Source organism: Balaenoptera ricei, chromosome 17 (genome assembly GCF_028023285.1).
Source record: "Balaenoptera ricei isolate mBalRic1 chromosome 17, mBalRic1.hap2, whole genome shotgun sequence".
NCBI classification, from domain to species: Eukaryota; Metazoa; Chordata; class Mammalia; order Artiodactyla; family Balaenopteridae; genus Balaenoptera; species Balaenoptera ricei.
In genome coordinates, this window is record NC_082655.1 from 34,074,022 (window position 1) to 34,099,064 (window position 25,043).

At 39.0% G+C, this 25,043-nt stretch overlaps 1 protein-coding gene across 3 annotated transcripts in view; it reads right to left on the reverse strand.

The window, feature by feature from the left end:
* The window catches only part of ATP6V1C1 (ATPase H+ transporting V1 subunit C1), a 38,050-nt gene extending 14,231 nt beyond the window's left edge, over nt 1–23,819 (reverse strand). The window contains exons 1-6 of one of the 3 annotated variants that reach the window (XM_059901238.1): nt 23,653–23,819; nt 10,725–10,799; nt 10,135–10,305; nt 8,465–8,532; nt 3,235–3,320; nt 547–641 (exon numbers count right to left, since the gene is read on the reverse strand). In XM_059901238.1, the coding sequence (XP_059757221.1) occupies nt 547–641; nt 3,235–3,320; nt 8,465–8,532; nt 10,135–10,266 (381 nt within the window). In that variant the 5' untranslated portion in view covers nt 10,267–10,305; nt 10,725–10,799; nt 23,653–23,819. Of the gene's footprint in view, nt 1–546; nt 642–3,234; nt 3,321–8,464; nt 8,533–10,134; nt 10,306–10,724; nt 10,800–22,606; nt 22,783–23,652 lie in introns of all 3 variants that reach the window. The other 2 variants (XM_059901239.1, XM_059901237.1) reach the window with 2 other exon arrangements.
* Between the last annotated feature and the right edge of the window lie 1,224 nt (nt 23,820–25,043).

A 25,043-nucleotide genomic window follows, 5' to 3' on the forward strand; every position in this document is an offset into this window, starting at 1 on the left:
TTCATGGATGGGCTTTAACACCTGTGGACTCCCTGAAACTGTACATAAAATCATGTGGTACAAGAATACAGGCAATTTTTCTGGGTAGAGAATCAATACTGAACATCTGAAAGGAAGGTGTCAGAGAACCCATAAAGTTTAATCTGAATCAGTACTGTACATAAACATACTTAAGTGACCATTATCATACATCTGAATGATTCATAAATCTCTTATCTATTCCAACTTCCTGTTCTATGTGATCTCAATTACACTTCAAATTTATATAAATAACTATAAAATTTTAAAGTTACTTTTCTTATTCAAACATTGTTGATGCAACATTTAACTTAACTACCTAAATAAACTACACAATTTGGATAATGTACACATGAAAGTGTTATCCTTTTTTGACGCTTTTTTTTTTTTAGTAAAATTGTAGTAAGTCACATATAATTAAGCTGCCCTGTCAAAACCTAAATTAAAGTATTTAATAACTAAATACTTATAAAATAAATAAAGCCACTATAAATCAATGTGTCCTACCTGTATCATTTTTTATCTTACCTTGGCAATTATTTCAGAAATATTTTTCAGGGACTGCTTGATTGGATATTTAGCCATGTCCCATTGAAACCTTGTTATATAAGTAACCAAGTCAACTGAAATAAGGGAAGAAATTAATTACTGAGGAGAAGCAATAGAATTTTTTATAGTTTGCTACACAGTAATAGATTTTAGTGCTGAAACTGGCATTAAGAAAATCAGTAAAGATGTCATCATTTGTGAAGAGTCCTGGTTAAGTAAACGTGGAACTGTATTAAGTAACATGGATTAATAAAAATTTTTACCTTGTAATCTGACTGGATCTCTTCTCCTTACTCAAAATTTAATATATATTAAAATATTCCTTTCTAATCTGATGACTTAATAAATGGAATATGTACATACCCATGATATGCCTCATATGTAGAAGGAAGAGACACAAAAAGATTAAGAATCTACTTCAGGGGATTCCCTGGTGGCACTGTGGTTACGAATCCGCCTGCCAATGCAGGGGACACGGGTTCGAGCCCTGGTCCGGGAAGATCCCACATGCCGCGGAGCCTGTGCTCTAGAGCCCGCGTGTCACAACTACTGAGCCCGCGCACCTAGAGCCCGTGCTCTGTAACCAGAGAATCCACAGCAATGAGAAGCCCGTGCACCGCAATGAAGAGTAGCCTCCGCTCGCCTCAACTAGAGAAGGCCCGCGTGCAGCAACAAAGACCCAACACAGCCAAAAATAAATAAAATAAAATAATTTAAAAAATAGTATATTAAAAAAAAAAAACTACGTCAAACTGTCTCCTCAATAAGTAGAATTTGACAAAAGTACGTTCTTTCTTTGCAACTTACCCAAACAAATTGAAAATGAACTTGTCTGTTAAAACCTTGTGATGACTGTTTCTAGGAGTCTATATTTCAGTAATCTTCAAAACATGGACCTTTTCACTTTCAAATGACAAGAATAAGAAATGCAGAGCCAAAGAGACACTCAACCACTAATTCCCTGGAAGTGTGGTAGTCAAGATGACTTTACTCCTCAAGTCTGATGGGATCAAGGTCAGGGAAACCAAATGTCAATTATGGCTAACTGGCAAAAGTAATTCATACCAAAATATCTTCTCTCCTCAACTTCTCCCTACATAATACCAGCGAGTCAACAACATAGATGGTATCTCCAAAAGCAGTTTTGGATGCAATGCCCCCTAGACTGTCATCGCCCATTTGGCCTCGCAGACTGACCGCCCTAGTTCATCAGGTACCTAGAGACCAGTGAAGGCACCTAAGTTGTTAACACACCTAACTTTCGTCCTGCCCCAGCCGCACGTTAACAGACACAGTAAGCAGCTCAGGATCGCTATTATTAGCAAAGAGCAAAAATAAATTATTACATTTTTTTTTTTTTTACTGATTAAGTACTTCTGAGCATCTATTATTTGCAAGGAGAAGAAATGAGATTAGAGAGACACTGGATTTAAAATACAGTGACTGTTGAGAGTTTAGCCACATCTCCATACTGCTGCCTCAGCATCCATTTCTGTGTGGCCAAGTGGCCTACAGGGGCCTAGAAGCTATACTAGATAACAGCCTGCAATCACAAGTAGATGTAAGCTCCTGATATGATTTCCCTGATATGAGCCTATGATAAGCGCTCTCTGCTGCTGCCCAGGGCCTCCCCTGCTAGTGTACCCTTTAGATAAGACCCCCTCGAAGTTAACCGAAACCCTTCTTTTTGGTTTGAATCGACCAACCTGGACCTGGCTTGGGAACCCCAAAGCACTCCACCCACGGACCCTAATAAAGGCATGTGCCCCAGGTCCCGCCGCTCTCTCTCTGCCGGCACCCCGCCTTGACCTCCCTGCCTTGCCCCCTTCCTCCAGGACCTGTGAGTAATAAACTTCTCTATTTCTCTTTCCTTTGTGGTCTTTTGTTGAACCGTGGCTCACCAACCCATGACACCCCAGGGCTTTACTTAACAAACGTTAATTTAACCAAGTCACATCAGTGACCTTTATTTATCACAGTAGGCAATATAGGACAAAAAGAAAGGAAAGGGTTGTTTCTTATTACAATGACATATCACTAAAGATCAGCCTAATTGAAAATGAAGCAAGTGCTAAAGTGATATTTCAGGAGAAAACAACAAATGACAACAATGCGGTTGAAACCATCTTTATAAAGCCATTATTACATAGAGCAAACTCTACATAAATACTAGTTTCTAGCTATAGAGAGGTTGGTGGTAGACTATTCTATGGGTACTAAAGAAATGTCACATTCAAATCTGAAGGGAGGAGGCATTACTCTGCAATAAAATTAATAATTTTTATTTTAAGGCTTTAGCAGTTGGATGCTATTAAACACAAAAAGCTAGAGAAAACAAGTATTCAACTGCAACAATGTTGAGAGACATACTTGGAAACACAGTTGTTAATGGGAGTTGACAAATAGATTCTGGAAAGAACTAAGGTAAATCTTTATAATATTGCTTTTGGAAGGATCCATATCATAAACTATATTATATATTATGTAGGACTGTCTTATGAGAGGTTGTGTTTCAGAGGAAAGAATGTAACTGGCAATATCACCAAATTCAGTAGTAATCATTCTATTTTAATGGCTTTCTATTGCATTTAATATCCTTACCTATAAACCTTTTTTAAGTCGTTCACTTTATAGAAATCAATTTCAAATCATGAAACATTAGCTTACCTCCGTTGGCCAACAGATTCTCCTGAACTTTATCTTTACTATCCTCCAGTACGTCAGCCATATACTGAGCCACTTTCTTAACCACCCTTGGGAGGAAAAAAATCAACAATCACTTTCAGGAAAACAACCTAAATTCCATGCTATACAATGAACACATTACATAAAGACACGAATTGGACTCTATTTGTTCCAATTACACTATCTGTATAATATAGAACAAATGGGTCCTAACTTCTAAAATAATGTTTTAAGGACAAAAAGCACCAAGATCTTATTATATATGTCAAACTCAACTGAGTAACTAGTTTTAAGGAGACCACATGCAACATGTTTACCAAGTCTGGAAAGAAAGTAGTGGAAAGCTACCGAGAATAAGCTGAAAAACTGGGCAACAGATCTCACTGCACTGCAAAAACAAAGGGGGAAGCAGGAGCTTTCATTCACCAGTTATGTGCTTCCCCTTAGGACAAAAGGGATCCCACAGGCAATAGAATACAGCAACGGTAACAATGAAGAATGCGGTCCTACACTATTTATTCATTAACTATTTATTGAGCATCTACTATTTGAGAGAAACAATGCTAAAGAGGAAACCATGGTGCCAAAACTACTGAGGCACCTGCATATCACCTTGTCGATCCCTTCACTTTATAAATAAAGACACCCCCAGGTATAAAGAGAGTAAGTAACTTAGCCCCAAAACTCACAAAACCAGTTCCCAGCAGAGCTGTGACTAAAAACGTGGTGTCTTGACTCTGGAGTCTGGTGTTCTTTCCCCCATTCCTTGCCTGCCTCTGGGCCGTGGGTGGGATACAAAAGTATACCAGACAAAAATCTAGCTTCCCATTGCTTACAATCAAAATGGAGAGATACCAAAAAAGACGGATGACTAAACACAAAGCCATCTGTGATGAGCGCCAGCTGAGATGACCAGGCTACAGACAGAAACGCATAAAAGAAAAAGAATTCACTTCCAGCTTCTGTAATCAAAAAAGCATAATGGATCAGGAGCAGGGCAATGAAGGACAGGAATGGTTTTGAAAGGCTGATTAGGTGGGAAGAATGTATATTCTTGCCACAGGGCATCATATGAGTCAAGATCCAGAGAGATAAGAAAAGCAACGAATGATGAGGGGTCCAGACTGCTGGGAGTGTCATGCTCAGGAGAAAGGAGTTTGTGCTAGGACGGCCGGCTGGGGCCAGACTGCAGGTAGATTGCCTCTGATGTCAGCCTTTAGGGAGAGGTGTAATATGGTCAAAACAGGACTTGGGACAATTTCTCCAATGACTTTGTGCTCAACAGCCGGGAGTGTAAACTGGAAGACAAATTAAGAAACTCCTGCAACATGAACCAATAAGGGCCAGAAAAAAGCAACAGAAGGAAAAATTTGAATGACAATCCTATGCAGAATGACCTCAAACCTAAGAAAGTGGAACAAATTCAGAAAAAAATGATGTAAGCCGTAAGTCTTCAACATGTTTAACTTGGGATTTGTCCATACACTTGGCTGTGTCTCCAAAATTCACCCATTCCTTCAAAGAAGACAAACCATTATTCCCATATAAGTTGACAAGCATCTTGTAAACAGAACCATCTGCTATGAACATTCAAAAATGTGCATGTTCAAAACATTGTAAATCAACTATACTTCAATTTTTTTTAAAAATGTGCATGTTTACCACAGAAATAGTTCAGAGTATAGAACTGCCTGGTGTCAAATTTATCAACTTAACATCCCATAACTCAGACCTTGACAATCTCCCTATGCATCTCTAGAGGAGTATCCATGACACATGGTGACCTTAAAAAAAACAAACAAACTGCTCTAATGATTAGATTACTGAAAAAGTATAAACTATAATTTACTCCACCACAATGTTCAGACTTTAAAAACTGGAACACTCAGTCATTAAGCTAGCATCTGTCAACTCTACCAAGGTGTAACAACCATATGATTTTTAAATTCCTCATATCTTTCAGGAAGACTGATAGGGACAAGATTGCGTAACAGTGCAGAAAAGAATAGCTGACAAACTGCATAGGCAACTTGCAATGCTTCTGACCAAATGAACTGCATTTGCCCTAAATACTTACTTCCCTAAAAAATGTGCGCAAACCTTAAACTATACTCAGGACATCCCACTGATGATTTAAAGAAAGATCTAGAGAGCTACTGAGGTGATTAATAAGGATCTAAGTAAGTGTTAATAATTATATTCTCAGGAACCTCCCTTCTCACTGTGCTCTTCGTTGTCATGACCTAACATTGCAATGAGGCTGGTGGGACCGCAGAAAGGACAATCACCTCAGGGGGGGCGACCATGAAAAGTTTACTTAATTAAAAACCTATAATCAAGAAACCAAGAGACAAAAAACTGACTGATGGTAAGAACTGAGACTATCATCAAAAATTATTTTCACATTTGCTCTGCTGAATGCATGGAATTATTAACCCTAAAAGCAGTTTGTTACTTTTGCTTTCATTCTCTTTTCCATTTTTATTGCCTAGTGCCTGCCCTTAGCTGACGTTTTCAATATCTCTTGCATAATCTACTGTAAAACTGGCCCCCAACTGGCCTTTTGCCTCATGAGTACATCTTTAGGTCTATTTATTTACTTACCACATGTTGTTATGTCAAAAGATCTCTCTGCAACACCTCAGCCTCTACTACCAGAGTACTGCATTATGGTGGTTCTATCAATTCAGAAAAGCATAACAGCATAAACAAGAAAACCCTTCTGCACAGATTTTTGAGAATAAGTTCCCCTCTATTCAGGTCTGTTCCCTTAAAGCTTTAATCAGATGTACATTTCTAAGATTCTCCAAAATTCTGGTTTTTTACAAATTATACCTAGTTACCTAAGCCCTAAATATTTAGAAAGCTCTGTACGTCAAGAGTCAAAGGGACTGTAGACTGAGTCTGTCAATTAATCAAAATTCAGAAAGTTATTAAGGATCCCATACCCATCTTCAGCTAAAATACACAGTAACTGAATTTCAAGTGACTAAACCTGTAGCCTAGAAAAATCTTCTAATGTAACTGAATTTTGAAGACAAAAGCATCACCAAATAAATCTTCAAATAAATGGCATAACAGCCCATGTTCATGAATCAAAGACCTAATATGTCAGGATGGCAATACTGCTCAAATTATCTACAGATTCTACACAATCCCCATTAAAATTCCAGCTGACTTTCAGCAGATATTTGACATGGTGTTCCTAAAATTCAAATGGAAATGAAAGGAACCAAACAGCCAAAATAATCTTGAAAAAGACAAAGTTAAGTTGGAGAGCTCACATTTCCTAATTTCAAAACTTACGACAAAGCTGCAGTAAAGAGGGCAATGTGGTACTGGCATAAGGACAGGAATATGGAATACAAGTGAGAGTCCAGAAATGAACCCTTACATTTATGTTCCATGGATTTTTGCAAGGGTGTCAGGACAGTTCAATGGAGAGAGAATAGTCTTTTCAACAAATGGACAACTGGATATCCACATGCAAAAGAATGAACATGGACTTCTCCCTTACACCATATACAAAATTCACTCAAAATGGATCAAAGACCTAAATGTAAAAACTAAAACTATAAAACTCTTAGAGAAAATACAGACATAAAACTGTGTGACCTTGGATTAGGCAATGTTTTCTTCCATACAACATCAAAAACACAAGCAACAACAAAAAAGAGATAAATTGGACATTAAAATTAAATGTTTTGTGCTTCAAAGGACACTATCTAGAAAGTGAAGACGACCGACAGAATGGGAGAAAATATTTGCAAGTCACATCTGATAAGAGAGTTGTATCTAGAATATATAAACAACTCTTACAAGTCAATAATCAAATGACCAATAAGCCAATTAAAAAACAGGCAAAGGATTCAAACAGACATTTCTCCAAAGAAGAAACACAAATGGCTAACAAACACATGAAAAGATGCTTAACACGTTATTAGCCATCAGGGAAATGCAAATCAAAAACACAATGAAGGGCTTCCCTGGTGGCGCAGTGGTTGAGAGTCTGCCTGCCAATGCGGGGGACACGGGTTCAAGCACTGGTCTGGGAAGATCCCACATGCCGCGGAGCAACTAGGCCCATGAGCCACAACTACTGAGCCTGCGCGTCTGGAGCCTGTGCTCCGCAACAGGAGAGGCCGTGATAGTGAGAGGCCCGCGCACCGCGATGAAGAGTGGCCCCCACTTGCCCCAACTAGAGAAAGCCCTCACACAGAAACGAAGACCCAACACAGCCATAAATAAATAAATAAATAATTTTTAAAAAAACACAATGAAATTCTCTTTAATATCCACCAGGATGGCTATAATCAAAAAGATGTATAGTAACAAGTATTGTCAACAATGTGGAGAAATTAGAACCTTCGTACACTGCTGGTGAGACTGTAAAATGGTACAACCACTTTGGAAAACAGTCTGGCAGTTCTTCAAAATGTTAAAAGTACAGTTACATTGACCCAGCAATTCCACTCCTAGGTACATACCCAAGAGAAATGAAAACACATGAGCTCACAAATACTTGTACACAAACATTCATAGTAGCATTATTCATATGAGCCAAAAAATGGAAACAACCTTAATATCCATCAACTGATGAATGGATTAACAAAATGCAGTATATCCACACAATGTAATATTATTTGGTAATAAAAAGAAATTAAATGTTGATCCATGCTACAACACAGATGAACCTTGAAAACATTACACTAAGGAAAAGAAGCCAGTCACAAGAGACCACATATTGTATGATTCCATTTATATGAAATGTCCACAAAAAGCAAATGTATAGTGTCAGAAAGTAGGTTAGTGGGCAGTGGGGGTTAGGGAGTAACTACTAATGGAAACAGGATGTTTATGATAGTGGCAGGGGGATGAAAATGTACTAAAATTGATTATGGTGATGGCTGCACAACTCTGTGAATATACGAAAAATCATTGAATTGTACACTTGAAGTAGGTGAACTGCCTAGCATGTAAATTATATCTCAATAAAAATATTAAAAGGAGTCACCATTTTCACACGTCAAACAGGTGTATTTTATTGTACGTTAATTGTATCTTCATAAAGTTGATTTACAAAGAAAAAAAAAGTCATTGTTTTCTAAAACCATTCCAATAAGCAGAATACACATGTGATAATAAACCCAATGCCCAGGTAGCCTAATAGTGACTCTAATTTTGCTCTAGCCTATGCATATAAATACATTACCCTTCTACAAATGCATCCAGTTTAGCCAGTTCATCCGACAAACCAACCAAGACATCCAGTGTGCCAACCTAGAAGGGAAAAACAACATTTCATTACTGAGATTTCATCCTGTTTTTTTTAAACAAGGTAATATAACATCTTGATTTGAAGGGCCTGCAAATCTTAAGTTCTCCATATTTTATTTCATAATATGCAAGTGTGGTTAAAAAATGTTTGCTAGACACTGCAAAGCTATTTATATGTACAAGATAATCCTCTAATTCATGGGCACAACCACCACTTAGATGTGAAGATTCCACAATAGCAGGCCTGTGCCTCTGGTGGTCCTGCCCAGTGGCAGTGGATCATTTGAAGTCATGGTTTACAAGAGCAGCTCTTAAGCAGGGGTCCAGAGCTGTGCATAGAGCGTCTGTAACTGAAATTGTGGTGTTTTTTTTTTTAAAGGAAACTTTATGATTATTATTATTTTTGGCCGCGCCGCATGGCACGCAGGATTTTAGTTCCCTGACCGGGGACTGAACCCGTGCCCCCGCAGTGAAAGCGTGCAGTCCTAACCACTGGACCGCCAGGGAATTCCCTGTAATCGAAGTTGTACTCAAAACTGTGCATGTGTAAATGAGCGTGTTTTGGAAGAAATGTCCACAGTCCGTATCAGTGTATCAAAGGAATTTGTTAAGTCCCAAAATACTAAGAACCAGTGGTTTTAAGTATTTCTTAAACAAGTGTTGTATGTAACTGCCTCATTTGGTTAACCAGAAAAATATAAGTATCATGATCTTTTCCATTCTTTACAAAAGTTCAGTCAACTGATTACTGGCAGCCTGCTTCACTTAGAGGCTGCTAGATTACTGATGTTTAATAAATGTTAAATAGATAAACTAGATTAAATAACTAGGATAGATTTGCCAAGTATAATTAAAGAGGTGCAATGGTAAAACATTTACAACATCAGTGAGTATTACATGAATTTAATAACAGAAAAATGGATTCACTGTGATATTTAAGAATACATAGTCCCTTGGGGCTTCCCTGGTGGCGCAGTGGTTAAGAATCTGCCTGCCAATGCAGGGGACACGGGTTCGAGCCCTGGTCTGGGAAGATCCCACATGCCGCCGAGCAAGTAAGCCCGTGAGGCACAACTACTGAGCCTGCGCGTCTAGAGCCTGTCCTCCGCAACAAGAGAAGCCACGACAATGAGAAGCCCGCGCACCGCGATGAAGAGTAGCCTCTGCTCGCCGCAACTAGAGAAAGCACACGCACAGAAACGAAAACCCAACACAGCCAAAAATAAATAAATAAATAAATAAATTTATTAAAAAAAAAAAAAGAATACATAGTCCCAAGATTTTTCACTTCTAAAAATCATATTTAAGTAATACATCGAGTATTTTCATAAGATTTCTCATTAAAATTTAAATTACAATTTAGAAAAGCACAAAAGTTTAGGAAAAATGTTATTTTGTTTTGGTAGTTTCCTTCAAGACATCTCAATTTCCTTATTATCTAAAATTTGAAGATCAGAAAGAACAAGATAAGTTTTAAATTATGCCAATCCCTAGAGATGAGAGTTTTCTTTTGAAGGAACCTGGATATCTCGTTTCTACCAAAAGGTAAGCAGAGACAACTGTCCTCTCCTTCATGATGAACGATTTTGCACAGCACAGTTTTACCTTTAAGTCAGGAATGTGGAACTTTGAAGTAACTGCAAGATTGTTGTTCTTCGTAGTTGCCGCATGCAATTTCTCCCATGTTTGCTGACATGTTTTCTCCCCAGGAGCTGATATAAGCCAGAACTCAGTCATGTTGGTTACCAGATATTTCTTCCAAAATCAATAGAGACTCTGAAATGTAAAACAAAACAAACCAAAAGTACATTTAATATCACTTGTTTCTAAATTACTTCAGAGTGATAAGCATAGCCTGTTGGAAAACTATCAATAATTCAACACTGGCATACAATCCTAAGCAAAGTCAAATCTACTTACCTGGATGTAAATCCATATAAATGGTAAATGGTGATTTATTTATGATACTAGGAAAAAGAGATGATAAAGACCTAATACATGAAGTACATAATTTTTTTAAATTACAAAACATCCTAAAATGGGAATTAGTCAAGAAGTGAGACTACCCAAAATATCAGCCACCAATAGTTTCATTCCACAAAAGAAGGTGGGAGAGTCACAAATTTATAGGTTTATCTTAAATTTTTAAAACATAAAACCAAAATAGGAAGTAAAAAAACATGCATAACTCTTACCTTTGAAAAAGAATTGAATCAATGCATTTGAACAGTAGCCACCAAATAAATTTGCCACATCTGGCTTAGCAAATCCTACAAGGTCAGCCAAATTGGTGGTTAATTTTCATCCATATTCAATCTAAGGGAATCTCCTCAATCCCTAGCATATACTTAGTGGCCATCAAACGCTTACAAATTTGCAAAAACAAAAAACAAAAACTTGCCAATCAACCTTGTAAATCAGTCTCTTATTTAAAATATGACTTGGGGCGGGAGGGATGCATAATACAACACTATTGGATCTGAATTAAGAGGTTGTGGATCTCCCTTTCCAGAGTTCCATTAAGACACAACCAACCCTCTTCCACAATCTTTCTCCCTCTCCCATTTTCCCTCTCTCCCTGACACACACGCACGCACGTGCGCAGAGAAAAAGAAAATCCAAAACCAAATCTACTCAGAATCTAAGTAGGTAAAGCACACAAACACAGAAGAACTCATAATATAATAGTGTCATTATTTCTACTTCAATATGCTTTCATTAGAACCACCATAAACTTTCTACTACCACTGCTTGTTTAACCTTTCCTGAAATTTGGAGTCTTAGGTAGAAGATAACGATCTTATAAAGTTGTCCTGATAATCAAATAATGAATGTGAAAGAACTTTGTAAATTTAAATTTCCTTTAAAATGTAAAGCATTATAGTTAATCGCAATGGACTTCCATAATTTCAAAAGGCAACTGAAATTAAAGTAATCCTACCGGGCTTCCCTGGTGGCGCAGTGGTTAAGAATCCGCCTGCCAACGCAGAAGACACGGTTTGAGCCCTGGTCCAGGAAGATCTCACACGCTGTGGAGCAACTAAGCCCGTGGGCCACACTACTGAGCCTGCGCTCTAGAGCCCGCAAGCCACAGCTACTGAGCCCACGTGCCACAACTACTGAAGCCCGTGCTCCTAGACCCCACGCTCTGCCACAAGAGAAGCCACTGCAATGAGAAGCCCACGCACCACAACGAAGAGTAGCCCCCACTCTCCACGACTAGAGAAAAGCCCGCACGTAGCACTGAAGACCCAACGCAGCCAAAAATAAATAAATAAATAAATAAATAGTTTCTAAAAAAATGTTTAAAAATAAATAAAGTAACCCTACCAGGTCATTACACAATTGAAGGTGACCTGAACATATATGCCATTCAATATTCTTATTTTTTTCTAACTTCCATTTCAAGAGCATCTACCATGTACTAGGTACCACTCTAAATGTTTTATACGTTATTATTTCAATTAATCTTCCTAACACCTCTACGAGATACATATCATCCTCCCCACTTATAGATTTTTTTTAAATAAATTTATTTATTTTTGGCTGCATTGGGTCTTCATTGCTGCACACGGGCTTTCTCTAGTTGCAGTGAGCGGGCTTCTCATTGCAGTGGCTTCTCTTGTTGCAGAGCACGAGCTCTAGGCGTGCGGGCTTCAGTAGCTGTGGCACACGGTCTCAGTAGCTGTGGTGCACGGGCTTAGTTGCTCCACAGCATGTGGGATCTTCCCGGACCAGGACTCGAAGCCGTGTGCCCTGTATTGGCAGGCGGGTTCTTAACCACTGCACCACCAGGGAAGTCCCCCACTTAACAGATTTAAAAACATACTCAGAAAGGTTAAACTGGTGAAAATACAGATGGTGGTATTAAATGAATCTCAAGAATTGTACTCTAAGATGATTTTTTCCAACATTACTAAAAAGGCTGCACTAAGAGCTGCACTCTCTCAAATGGCCAACAAACTAAACACAGGATTAATAGTGATGGTAAGCCCAGACAAAGCACTCAGCCTGGCCAGAAAAACAGTATCTGATGACCTGCAGATCACCTCCTCTCCCTGCAAAACGGCAGGTGACAGAATCAATTGTTAAGGTCTTCCTTATGATACTGTTAAATTATCTAAACTGCAGCTTCTTCAAAGACTGTAACCATATGAGCTATTACAGTAGATGTCACTATCATACCACTTAGAGTTCTAGAAAATCTTTTTCAGCCAGCAGGTTTCCGAAGGATTTCAAGAAATATAGAAAGAGGACCATATTTCCTCATTTATAAATACCTGCCTGACTCTACTGAGCTTTCATCAGGATCAAATGAAATAATGTCATGGTAATTCTAAACAAAACTAGAGTCCCATCCTGCCTCTAAAGGCTGCTCCCAGTGTCCCACATAGGAAATATCTTGTTTATTTACTATCTTGTAAATGCCACAATTATGCATTTATCACACTATTCTGCCTCATTTTTTTCATAACATCTTTTCCTCTCCACCTGACTGGGAAATCCTGAAGGGCCAGAATCATACCTTCTTTTCTGATGCTCTAAAAACCCAGCATATACAATTCCTGCCAACAGCAGGGACTTTATGAATAAATAAGAGACTTTATGAATAAGTCCTTGCTTGTTTTATGAATAAATGAAATATAATTATAACAATGACTCTGAACCAATCAAAAAGTCTGATTAGAGAAAAAAAATAAGGGCCAAGAAAAATATTTAAATGTTTTATAAAGCTTTTTTTAAAAATTTAGTCTTTCAGAAAACAAATCCTAACCTTAGAGTAGTATATAAATTAAAAATCAGTAAAGCTGCAGATTACTAAGCCTTTGTCTTTCGTTATTTTACAGGTGAATATAGAAATATAAAAGAGAGGGATTGAGAAAGAACCTGTTGGTACTTTCGGCAAAGCCATGACCTCAATTCTTCTATCCACTGGTCAAAGCAAACTATATAAGAGGAGTCTGATGGGAAAGACAAGCGACTTAAGTATCTAAGGATAAATGTAAGAACTGCCTATGAGAAGAGCATCAATAAGTCTTCTGCAAAATCCCTGTTTTTTTGTCCATTGTTATCCTGTCACTTAAACAAGTTACATAAAAAATTTCTCTTTGAAACTGAAGTACAAATTACGCTCAGTTCCAAAAATACCCTATCTTTGCAGATGAACATATTTGGGGGTGGGGGGAGGTCAAAAAATGAAATCCCTGTTGCTAAACACATTTCCCTTTCTGAGCCACACAGACAGTCAAAACTGGTGTCCACTGGTTATCATCTCACCAAAAGTCTGGACACCTCCACTTCCGCTGACTGCTTCAACTGACTTGTTTTTATGCCTTATTATTTCCCTTTGTTTCATCGTGTATATTGGAAGTCAGGCATAAATATAGGCAAATCATATGTTAAGCAAAAGAGAAAATGATTTAGAAAGCATTCCTCAAGACTCAGATCAAGGTTTAAGTCCCTCTCTTATATGTGTGTATACAGTTGCTCTCTGATGATCTTATTTATACTCAAGGCAATTCCAGTCTAGATGCTGAACACTATTCCAAATTGTATCTCCAGCCTAGGCTCCTCTGCTGCATCTAGAGCTGTACCCAACAAGTCTCCACAGCTGACTACAAGACATCTCCACCTGGATGTCTCCAAAAAAACCCAACATTTCTAGTCAAACTCCTAATGGCTTCCCCCAAACCTGGTCCTACTCCAGTGTTCCCTGAGTTAGCACAGTACCCCTGCAACATTAGACAACTATCAATAGAATTGTCAAATGTCATCAAGATAGCAGCCAATACTTATTGTGCACTTCTTATCTACCAGCACCAGTCAAAACACTTTACATGGATTAACTCATTTGGTATATCGCATGGATAGTAGTTACAAATGAAGAAACCAAGGCACAGAAAATGCCTCATATATTACATGAAATATATATTACAATATGTATCATGTCATATATCATGAGTGCATATATTACATGCTAAGGATGAATGTATTATATGCTCTCACAGCACCTTTTAAGTATTTCCCTGAGCAACACTTTTTATTGATGTCTTTCTACCAAATAAACTGTGCATTAGGGTAGGTGGAAACCATGATAGCTTTTGCTCACAACCGTACTCTCAGTACCTGGTACAGAGGCTGGTATGTAGAACCTCAAAAAGTATTTGTTGAATATTCTTGAATGAATAAGTAACTGTGAAGATTAAGTAAGATAATAAAGTTAAAAATACCTGGCTTATAATTGGTTCGCTCCCTTCACTTCCTCCATATTTTTTAAAAAGTCAATTTCATTGAAATATAATTTATATACAATAAAATGCACCCATTACAAGAGTACAGTTTGATGAGTTTTTGACAAACATACACACCTGTATAACCACCACCAAGATCAAGATTAAGAACATTTCTGTCTTCCCAAAGCCTTCCCTCACACCCAGGCCCAGTCAATCCCTACCCTACTGCTGGCCCTGGGCAGATGCCAATCTGCTTTCTGTCACACTATAGATTCATTTGGCCCGATCTAGAATTTCATTGTAAATGGAAGTGCACGCTGCGTACTCTTTTATATCTGGCTTCTTTTGCTCAGCATGTCTGTGATATTTGTCTATGGCCTGTGTATCAGTAGCAGTTCATTCCGTTTTATTGCTTAGTGTTCCATGACATGAATGTACAATGGTTTGCTTATCCATTCACCTGTTGATAGACATTTGGATGGTTACTGGTTTGGGGCCATTAACAACAAAGGTGCTATGAATATTCCTCTACAAAGCTTTTGTGAAAATACACATTCATTCCTCTTGGATAACCATCTAGAAGTGGAATTTCTGAGTTGAATGATTAGCATATATTTAACTTTATAAGAAGCCACCAAACTGTTTTCCAAAGTAGATGTAATATTTTATATTCTCATTAGCAAGATACACAGTTCCAGTTGTTTCACATGCCCACCAACACTTAGTGCTGTCAGCCTTTTTATTTTCAGCCATTCCAGGGGGTTGCAGGGGAATCTCACATTTCCACAATGACTACAAAGTTCAGGATCCTTTCATGTTCTTATCAACCATTTGTATATCTTCTTTTGTGAAGTTTCTATTCAAATCTTTTGTGAAATTTCTATTCAAATCTTGTGCCCAATTTTTTAAAAAGCTGCATTGATCTTACTGAGTTGTAGGAATTTTTTGTATGATCTTGATACAATTTGAGAGGTGCGTGTGTGTGTGTTTCTTACGTATTTTCTCATGTCTTGCCCTTTCTTAATGGTGCTTTTGAGTAGAAGTTTTCAATTCTGATGTCCAGTTTACTGACTTTTTCTTTTATAATATATGATTTCTGACATAAGAAAAATCTGCCTACCCTCAGGGTCACAAGGATTTATCCTGTTTGGAGTTCAGAGAGATTCTTGAATCTGTGTTTATAGTTTTCAATGTTCATCCATTATTTTCTTCAAATTTCTTTCTTGCTTCTCTTTCCCTTTTTTTTGAGACAAAAATGGCATGTATATTAAACCACCTGATATTGTCCCACAGGTCACTGAGCTTGCATTCACTTTTTTAAATTGTTTTCCTCTCTGGGCTTCAGTTTGGATACTTTCTTGCTACATCTTCTAGCTGGCTGACCTTTTCTTTAAAAGTAATCTATTTGTCTCATGAAGTGAATTTTTCGCTTTAGATGTATTTTTCACCTTTATAAGTTCCATCTTTTAAAACTTCTCTTTCCTCATTATGTTCATGTTTTCTGTTAAATCACTGAGCATATTTACAATTCACAACATTAGGTTGTTGATCACTGGATTTTGTTTTCTTCCTTTTAAGAATGTTGTGCTTTGTTCTGATGGTTACCTTACTTGAGCTTTAGCATGCTTCATTTCAAGGCTTGTTTTTATACTTTGTTAGGCTACGTCTAAAGCTTTACTCTAGAGCTAATGTAGCCCTTCTACTAAGATCTGACCGTCCGGGGATTCCATGGGATGCCCCAGGGATTCAATAGGGTATTCATATGCCTTCTGGCCCCATGAGCTCTGGCAACTGTCTAAAGCTCTCTAGTCATTCTTTGCCGGGCCTCCTACAGAGAGAGACTCCTTTACAGATGGTGGGTTTTCTGTCTAGCTCCCCCCTGTCAGCCAATTCAACCTGCAAATTCTAGCCAGATAAGCCTTCCCCAACTCCAAGTCTCCTCAACTCAGCAAGACCAACATGCTCTGCTTGGTCTCCTCTAAACCATGGTCCAGAGAGTGACTCCAGGCAGAAAGCCAGAGGGATTATAGAGCTCATTTCATTTGTTTCCTGTCTCTTGGTTGCTGTATTACCTCTGTTGTCCAATAACTGGAAGCAGTTTTTTCATATATTTTATCCAATTTTCTAGTTGTTTATGGTGGGAAAGCAAGTAGGGTACCAGTTATTCCACGCCGGCCAGAAGCTGAAGTCTCCTCTAGTTTTGCTGTATGTATTGTTCCTGAGTTTTTGGTTTTGCTAGGGATTCGACCACAACCTCCCAACCCCTCAGCCCCATGCTTTAACATTTAAAAGAAAACAGGATTAACAACAATGAACATGAGAAATATAACAAGTCTAGGCTGAAAGAAAGACTGTAATAATACTATGTGTGGGAAGAATGCAGCACTGCTTTGGCAGTAAGGTGGAGAAATGTTCATTTCTGTTTTAAAAAAAAAAGGACAGATGTAGCTTGAATAAATGTCCTACACATATGTGTCATTAATTTTGCAAATGTATAGCATGCTCTCATGATTGATAAAATATAAATTCACTTAAAAGCATTAATAAAGATACAATAACTTGCCATCATTAATATTTCCTCAATCTAAAATAATTATATATCACAGGATAACCCAAAAAAGTTCTGTAACTTTTTTAAAAAGGGACAATTTCTAGAAGGCAGTTTGTCAATGTTAATCAAAAGCCATAAAAACGCTGACACAGCCTTAAGAAAGAAGACTATATATAGGTATAAACATTAAATTGTTAAAAAAAACTATTAAAGATTATCTCTTGGGAGTGGATTATGAATGTTCATTTTCATTCTCTCTGCGTATTCGTTTCCTAATTTTTTATTAATGAATTACTACAGGTAAATGCCAAAAAAACCCCACACACTTCATTAAAAAAAAAAAAAACTGGGGCAATATCCTCACACTTGAAAACACTGAAAAGTTTAGAGACCGTTAAATGGCATGGCAACAAAGAACCCTGGATATAAATACAAAAGATAAAGGCAAAGCTGGTTAGTAAAGCTGGTTAGTAGTAGCTGTGTCTGAAGTATGAGATCAAGGTTGGTAAACAGCCTTTTTAACTCACTGGGAATTTCAGTCAGAAAGAACTTAAATGCCAACTTCAGGAAGCGTAGTGTAACGGCCACAGCACTGCACTGAGAATATGAAGACGGAATCTAATCCCAATTCTGCATATCACTGTCTGCGTAAATTTCATTTGTAAACTGAGAGGACGGATTACCATATCCAGGATCTTTTTTGCTCTTATATTCCATGAATCTATACTGGGTAAGACCCAGGACTCTTTTTTTTTTTTTTCTATTTTCTTGTTAAGTCCCTCAAATAAATCAGATTATCGGACAGGTTTCAGAACCACTATAGTAAAATAGGCATTTCCATGATTATATAGTGAGTTACATAGTAAATGTTACAAGAAATGGCAAATATTCCTTAATAAGATGGCTAAATGTCATACCATCATTATCAAGAATCACGCAGTATTGTTAGTTCTATAATACAGGAATGATTTTTGTTCTATGGAGTTCAGAAACCTTAAATACATGAACCCACTTTTTGCATGCTTTCTATGGCAGCTTACAAACTTAAAAAGTGAAAAGCAATATATGAAATCACGTACAGAACAATACGAAATCTGGGTAAACTACTGCTTTGCTCAAGAAATACACAATTTTATTTCATTTATGAACGACAGACAGAGGATTTTAATGCCCTTCATACAAATAGGTGGTTTTGTGACCACAGTGTTAGAATCCGGATTCATTCCCAAAACTTCTTTAAAAACTTTTCCAGCACTAAAAACATTGCTCTAGGTGATGGGAGGCTGAGTTACTCACAAAAACATATGCCCCTAGTCCTGCTTCTGCTCAGAAATAAAATTCAAATCTCCCATTCTTCACAGTCATCACTACTAATGTCCTTTGTCTGAGTTTTTCTGCCTTATTTTCACAATGTTCTGACCTCCCTTTATCCATCTTTACCTCAGGCCTGCTTGTAGTCTCTTTCTTACTTGCCTCTGCTCAACAGTCCATTTTGCAGAAAGCAACCTCTCTCCTCCTATTTCAACCAACTCAAAATTCTCTTAACAAAAAGATTTCCCCAACCAAGTCCAACCATGCACCAAATCCATTCATATAATCCCAAATTATTTCTCCCTCAACCCGCATGTCCACTGAAATCCACGTAACAGACTGCATTAAAGCAGACATCTATTTTACGTTTTTTTCCGCCCAAATATCTGTTTGATTGTAACTGCTTTCAAGTTAGGGTCATATCATTCATCAAATGTTTTAGGTGCTTAAATTCCCAGAACTGTGGTAAGAAGCAAAACAAAATGTACTCCCTGTCTTGAAGGAGCTTATCCTTGTGTGTGTGTGGGTGTGTATGTGTGTGTAGGTCTCTACGAGTAGGTAGGTCTGTGTGTGCAGGGAAAGGTAGGAGGAAAACAATGCAGATGACAAGATAAAAAAAAAAAAAACAAGGCAGAATACACTGGAGGCACAAGAGAAACACTAGTCAAAATTTTTAAACACTTCTATCTTGTCTGACTGCAATAAGTATTTTTTTGTTTTTAAAGCAGTAACAACTCTTTTTCAAAATGGAAGGAAGGAAAAGAGAGAAGAAAGGAAATCCTGGGTCCAAAGCTCTGAGACTGTTTATTTCATTACTGTATTGCCCACTTATGAGAATTTAAAGGCGGTGGATTATTTTCCTACCGCAAGCGATTTGAATGTAAAATAAAAAGAGTAAAGTAGTAACTATCACAACAACACAAAAGGTGGGGACAATAAACCCAAACAGCAACTAGCATTTCTTTTGTAAATGAAGGTATGAGCCTGACCCAGGATAGGGGCAACCACAGAAAACAGTACAGCACCCCTATAAGTGCTCCAATACTTAAGTCCTTTTAATGCTTTCAAGGAACCAATATTTTAGTCTCTGAAATGCAACCACCTTTCACAGTAAATTAAATTTCTCAATAAAGGCTGAAGGTGGTGTAAATGCAAAACAACTTCCTTTTTCAGTCCTTGAAAATACCAAGTTGTTTACTAAAGTGACTTATTTCAACAAGCACAAGAAGGCATACCTCAGATATCAGTGAAATATCACATAGCCTTCCAATTGTGACACATCAACTTTTAACAGAATTGATCAGTGCAAAACATTTACCACAATCCATTCATCTTAAAAAGTTGCTACATCCTTCCCCTAGAAATTTTTAACACTATACAAATAAAGAGTAAGAATAACTGTTTCCTCTCTGAATGTTAAAATTCTAGCCTTCAAAACAGAAGCATCTTAACTGGGATTGTGGGAGGGACTTGCTCACAATAAAACTTGTTTCAAAAGTTTCCAACAACAATGGGGGATTTTACCTTCCAAGAGAGACTTTCGTGATTCATACAGAAGGAAATTTTTAAATTATCAGGACACACACCTTCTTTAAATAAATCTTAACTTTTGTGTTGTTTTGTTTTCAACTGAAACTGTACCTATAAATGCTCTATAATCCTTTTAAGGATTACCTGAATTTCATGCCATAAATATACTGAAATATGAAAGACAATTTAATCTTTAATGTATTTTATAAACAACTGCCATCTTTTTATTTTACAGTTGGCTAGAAATAAATGTGTAAGAACCAAGCCTTACTTAGGCATAGATGCTGATCATAAAAACTGAAACCAGCTAGAAAGGTAACAACTCATAACACAATGTTAAAAATCTCTTGCAATTTCTGCTAAAGCAAGCTGAATCGATAGGCAAGGAGGGCACTGTACCCCCATTACTAAAGGAATCATCAGAACCTTCTGAGGGCCCAGAGACTTTCTCTCTGTTACAGGCAACTCAACACTGACCCAGGGAGCAAACAATTACTTCCATGCCAGGCAACTCCCTGATTCTACACTCACGGCTCCCAAAACGTTACTTCCCTTCTCTTTCAGGCTGTTATTTTATAACAGTGACTGGACCACAACACCATATTTTCCACTAGAAGGTGCTGATATCTCTAAGACAATGTATTCTAGCCTGAAATTCAACAAGCCAAAGACCTAAAACAAGCGTGTCGCCCCCAATTCATCACTCAAGTAAGCTTGAGATCCTGTTTCCTGGTAATGACAACCACTTATTGAATATGTGCTATGTGATGAGCACTTCAATATGCTAAGCAATTTCGTAGGTGATTCCTTCAAAGAAGATGGTATCGCCAACCCCACTTGCAGATGAGAGAACAGTTAATGAAATTTCTTGCCCAAGGCCACAGAGCTAGTGACTACATACATTTTACTTGCTAGTTTATGAAAACACTGCTCTTAACTTCTATATCCCCATCATCTAGTAGAGGGCCTGTCACTAACAAGCACTCAGATATGTGTCCAATAAATAAAGGATGGCACCACATGGGGTGTTTCACAACCAAATGGTACCTCTCTCCACCAGGAGGAGTTTGGAAATGTCTGGGAGCATTTTAGGTTGTCCCAACGTGGGGGCCACCACCACCATTAGCAGATGGGGACCAAACAAGGGACAGTCCTGTCCAAAATGCCAACAGCACCCACTGAGAAACACTAAACTATAGGCTGGTTCACAAAGAAAACCTTTCTTGGTAAAGTCAATCCACCTGTTAACCAGCTTAATTTATAAATAACTTCCTATTCATGGATAGTTTGCTTAAAATATCTTAAAAGATACATCAATCTCTTTCTATAAAACATCATTTTTGCATTTACCTGCATTTTATTTTCAAGTACAGAGAGCTAAGGCTCCATCTTCTATCCTATGATGTAACCAAAGTACATCTCCTCCACTGCCCACAGGGCTCCTCTTGGAACTCAATAAATGTATAGCGGATTTGCTACACATTTGGAACAGGATTTTGCTTCCTTATCAAGAGTACAGTTTGAATTTTCTAGTTCCAAGGTTCACTCTTGTCAAAGGGAAATTTTAGACTGCCCTGCTTCACTGCCTGAGCTATCTTTCCAAGGTCACCATGCTAATGGTTTCTACTATGTCTTCAAAACATCAGTGAAATGCGAACCGAACATGAATTAGTTTATAACTAAAATGGTATAAAATTCCACATCCAAAGGGTGAAAAAGGTTTACTCCAGCACATAGATCAGAATACATACAAGAATAAAATTTAACTAGCAGGTATTTGGTCAAAACTGCAGCAACACCTAAACAGGCTCAAGTGCAAAAGGAAGACTGACCGCTTGGGGACTGGACCACAAGAAGATCCTTTGGCAAAGGTTTATTTTGGCATACCAGCTTTGCTCTTTAGCCAATGCAACTATTTCGCAAGCTGTGGAAATAATTACAGAATCAAATTTTTGAAGCCCAAACGTTTCTTTTTAGGTAGAGAAAACTAATGTAAATAAGGCTCTTAAGACTAATATGCCAAAAAATAAAAATGATCATTTCCTGCCCAGTTCTAAAAGCAGTATTACACTAACCACCTAGCTCTCAGCATTTACTTTAGTCAGATCCCGAGTACTGTTTCTTTAGATTTTATCTAGTCCCTGCAAGATACACCAAAAGAGAAAAAGATCCGGGAGTTCTGAGACACAAACCCGAGGCTCCGTCTTCAGCACAATTTGAGACTTGCTTGTTGCCAAAGAACCGTGATTGACAAGCTGAGCGCCTTTTGCCCACCTTGTTGCTCATTATCTCCTCCAGCTGAACTGTAAACCGAACCGCTTCACCCAAGCTAACAGAAAAGCAGTTTTTAAAGCACTGACCACCGCTGCCAAATCCCTTTGAAGCTGTCCTACTCAAAAAAGTTCACCGAAAGTGCTGAATCAAAGATTACAGTGCACTACAAAAAACTCACCCTTCTCTCTAGATGTAATTGTGGTTAAGTACTGTGCAGGTAATCGGCAATTAGAAGATGATGGAAGTTATGCTAGACTTAGACACATCACTTGATGTCCATTTCTAGGTCCAAGGGTCTAGATAGGTCCCTAACTATACAATGAATGGCATTTTCATCTACTTTCTCTCAAAGACCTGTGAGAACAAAATAAACATGAAAGGTAATTCCTGTGACTATTGTTCAATAAAAGATGTTCCGGAGTAGATGACAGTACCAAAGGATAAGTTTGGAAGGCCAAAACAGATCTTTGCTAAGGAGTCTCCCCTCAACCCCCAAATGATCCAGTCTCCCCTGTGTACTTCAGGACTGCTTTGGCGGTAGCTATAACTACCCTCAGTGAAGGGTGCAAACAGAATCTAACCAAACTTTCCTTCCCCTTACTCCTCTGTTTCTCAGGTGATTCAATTTGCCCGTGTGATTCTCCCCTCAAGTTCCTTTTCAGGGGTTTCTTGCCTACCCTTCCCCCATTCTAATAAAAAGTGGTTTCAGTTCTCTGGATTCTCGTTCTTTCCCCTGCCCACAGGGACCCTGCATCCTCTCTGAGGGGCTCCTAGACCCTTTAAACTGCCACCCCCATACTCGCAAGCGCGTACACCCAGTGGAGGCTCTCGCGGTCGCTGTGACCTCACACACACCACCCCGGATCCTCATCTGGGCCACTCAGTCACCTTTCATCCCCCTCAATCAAGGGGACGAGCATTCGCTGTGACCCTCACTCCAATCCAAGGAGAAATATCCCAGACCCGCAGTGTTTATTTCTGCCTCTGCCATTGAGTACCCCCTGGGGCCCTTTCTCTTTTTCCCTCCTTCCTCTTCCCTAGAAACAGAACCTAGGCCCAAGGCGGACACGAACCCGCACCAAGAAACCAGACACAGCCGCCCAACTGGCTCCAACGCCTCAGCCTCGGCCACCGCGCCCGCCCCCATCCCTCCCCGGCGGCGACCGCAGCGCAAGCTTCGGCCTGGCCGGGGCTCCCCAGCCGGTGTAGCCATCGCTCACTGACCCAGGGAAGTGTCAAACGAGGAAGTGGCAGCAGTAACAGGTACAGAGGTGTACAGCCTGGCAGACGTTAACGGCTCAGCGTTCCATCCCTACCCGACCTAAGCTCCGGCCTCACGGCTTCCTGGACCCCAGAGCCCACGAAGCAAGTCACGTGCCAGCCGGAGCAGTCAGCTGACCGCGGCGCGCGCCGCTCCGCCTACGCGCGCGCCACTGCGCAGCCGCCGCGGCCGAGCCCTCGGAAGAAGGGAGGGGACGGGAGGGGCGGGGAGGGGCGGGGAGGCTCCCGGGGGATCCAAGGAGACCCGGGAGTCTCTGCTGGCGGCCGCTGTTCCGCGATCGGGTAGGGTTTATGCCACCATCCCTAAGGTTATCCCACTTCTTCAGGTTTCTGCAGTTTGGAATTTGTCTCCAGCCCCTATACAGGCTTCTCCTCTCGGGGTTTTCTTCGGACAGCCCGGTTTTCTGAGTAATATCCTTAATAGTTCACTTCGGCCGCTGATTCACCTTTTCCTTGCAGTCCACTTCAGGTTAATTCCATAAATGTTCATGGAGCATTTACTGTGCGACAGTGACTGTGCGAATTTTCTTAGGATTATCTGCTGGAGTGAATCACTCCTTGCAGGAGAGAGCCTGTTATCTAGTTCAGGGGTATGTGAAGTGTGTGATAAACATCATAAATAGTTGGCACCACATTAGATAGTGGGAAATCAAGGAAGGTTACACGGCAAAGGCATGGACAGGAGAAATCATGTCCTTTGGGGAAAAAAAAGGTAGCAAGCCGCTCTTTTGAGCCCTGCATATTTCATTGGCTGGGGAAGGTAGGTGGTATTATTCTAATTTAGAACATAGTTTTAGAAATGGTAAAGAACTTTGTGATTTTCTAATTCAGTACTTTTATATTTACAAATGGGGAAGGTGAAGAGCCAGAGGTCACAGAGCTGTTTAGCACAAGAGAATAGACATACCTGGTTTTAAATCCTGGCTCCGCTGCTGACCAGCTGTGTGACCTCAGGCCTGTAAACTTCAGCTTCTTCACCTGTAAAATGGTGGTAATCATACATCCCTTATAGGGGTGTTGGGAAAATTAAATGACGTGTACATTTGGCATAGTGCCTGGCACATATGAAACACCCAGTAAATGGTTGCCATTATTACTATATATTATAGGACCCAGGTTTTCTGACCTATCTTATGCCTTTTCTGCTGTTGTGTCCCTGCAGAAATTCACCACAGAATTTCTTAGAGCCTTAGTAATACATTGGACAAAAAGTAACAACCAACCAACCTATCCCCAACCTGATGCTTTTCACCAGTTTTGGGTGATGTTCAGGCAATTCCAACAACCAGTTCTGTAACACAACTTTGGAAACTTGTCAGGAATTCCAAGGGCTT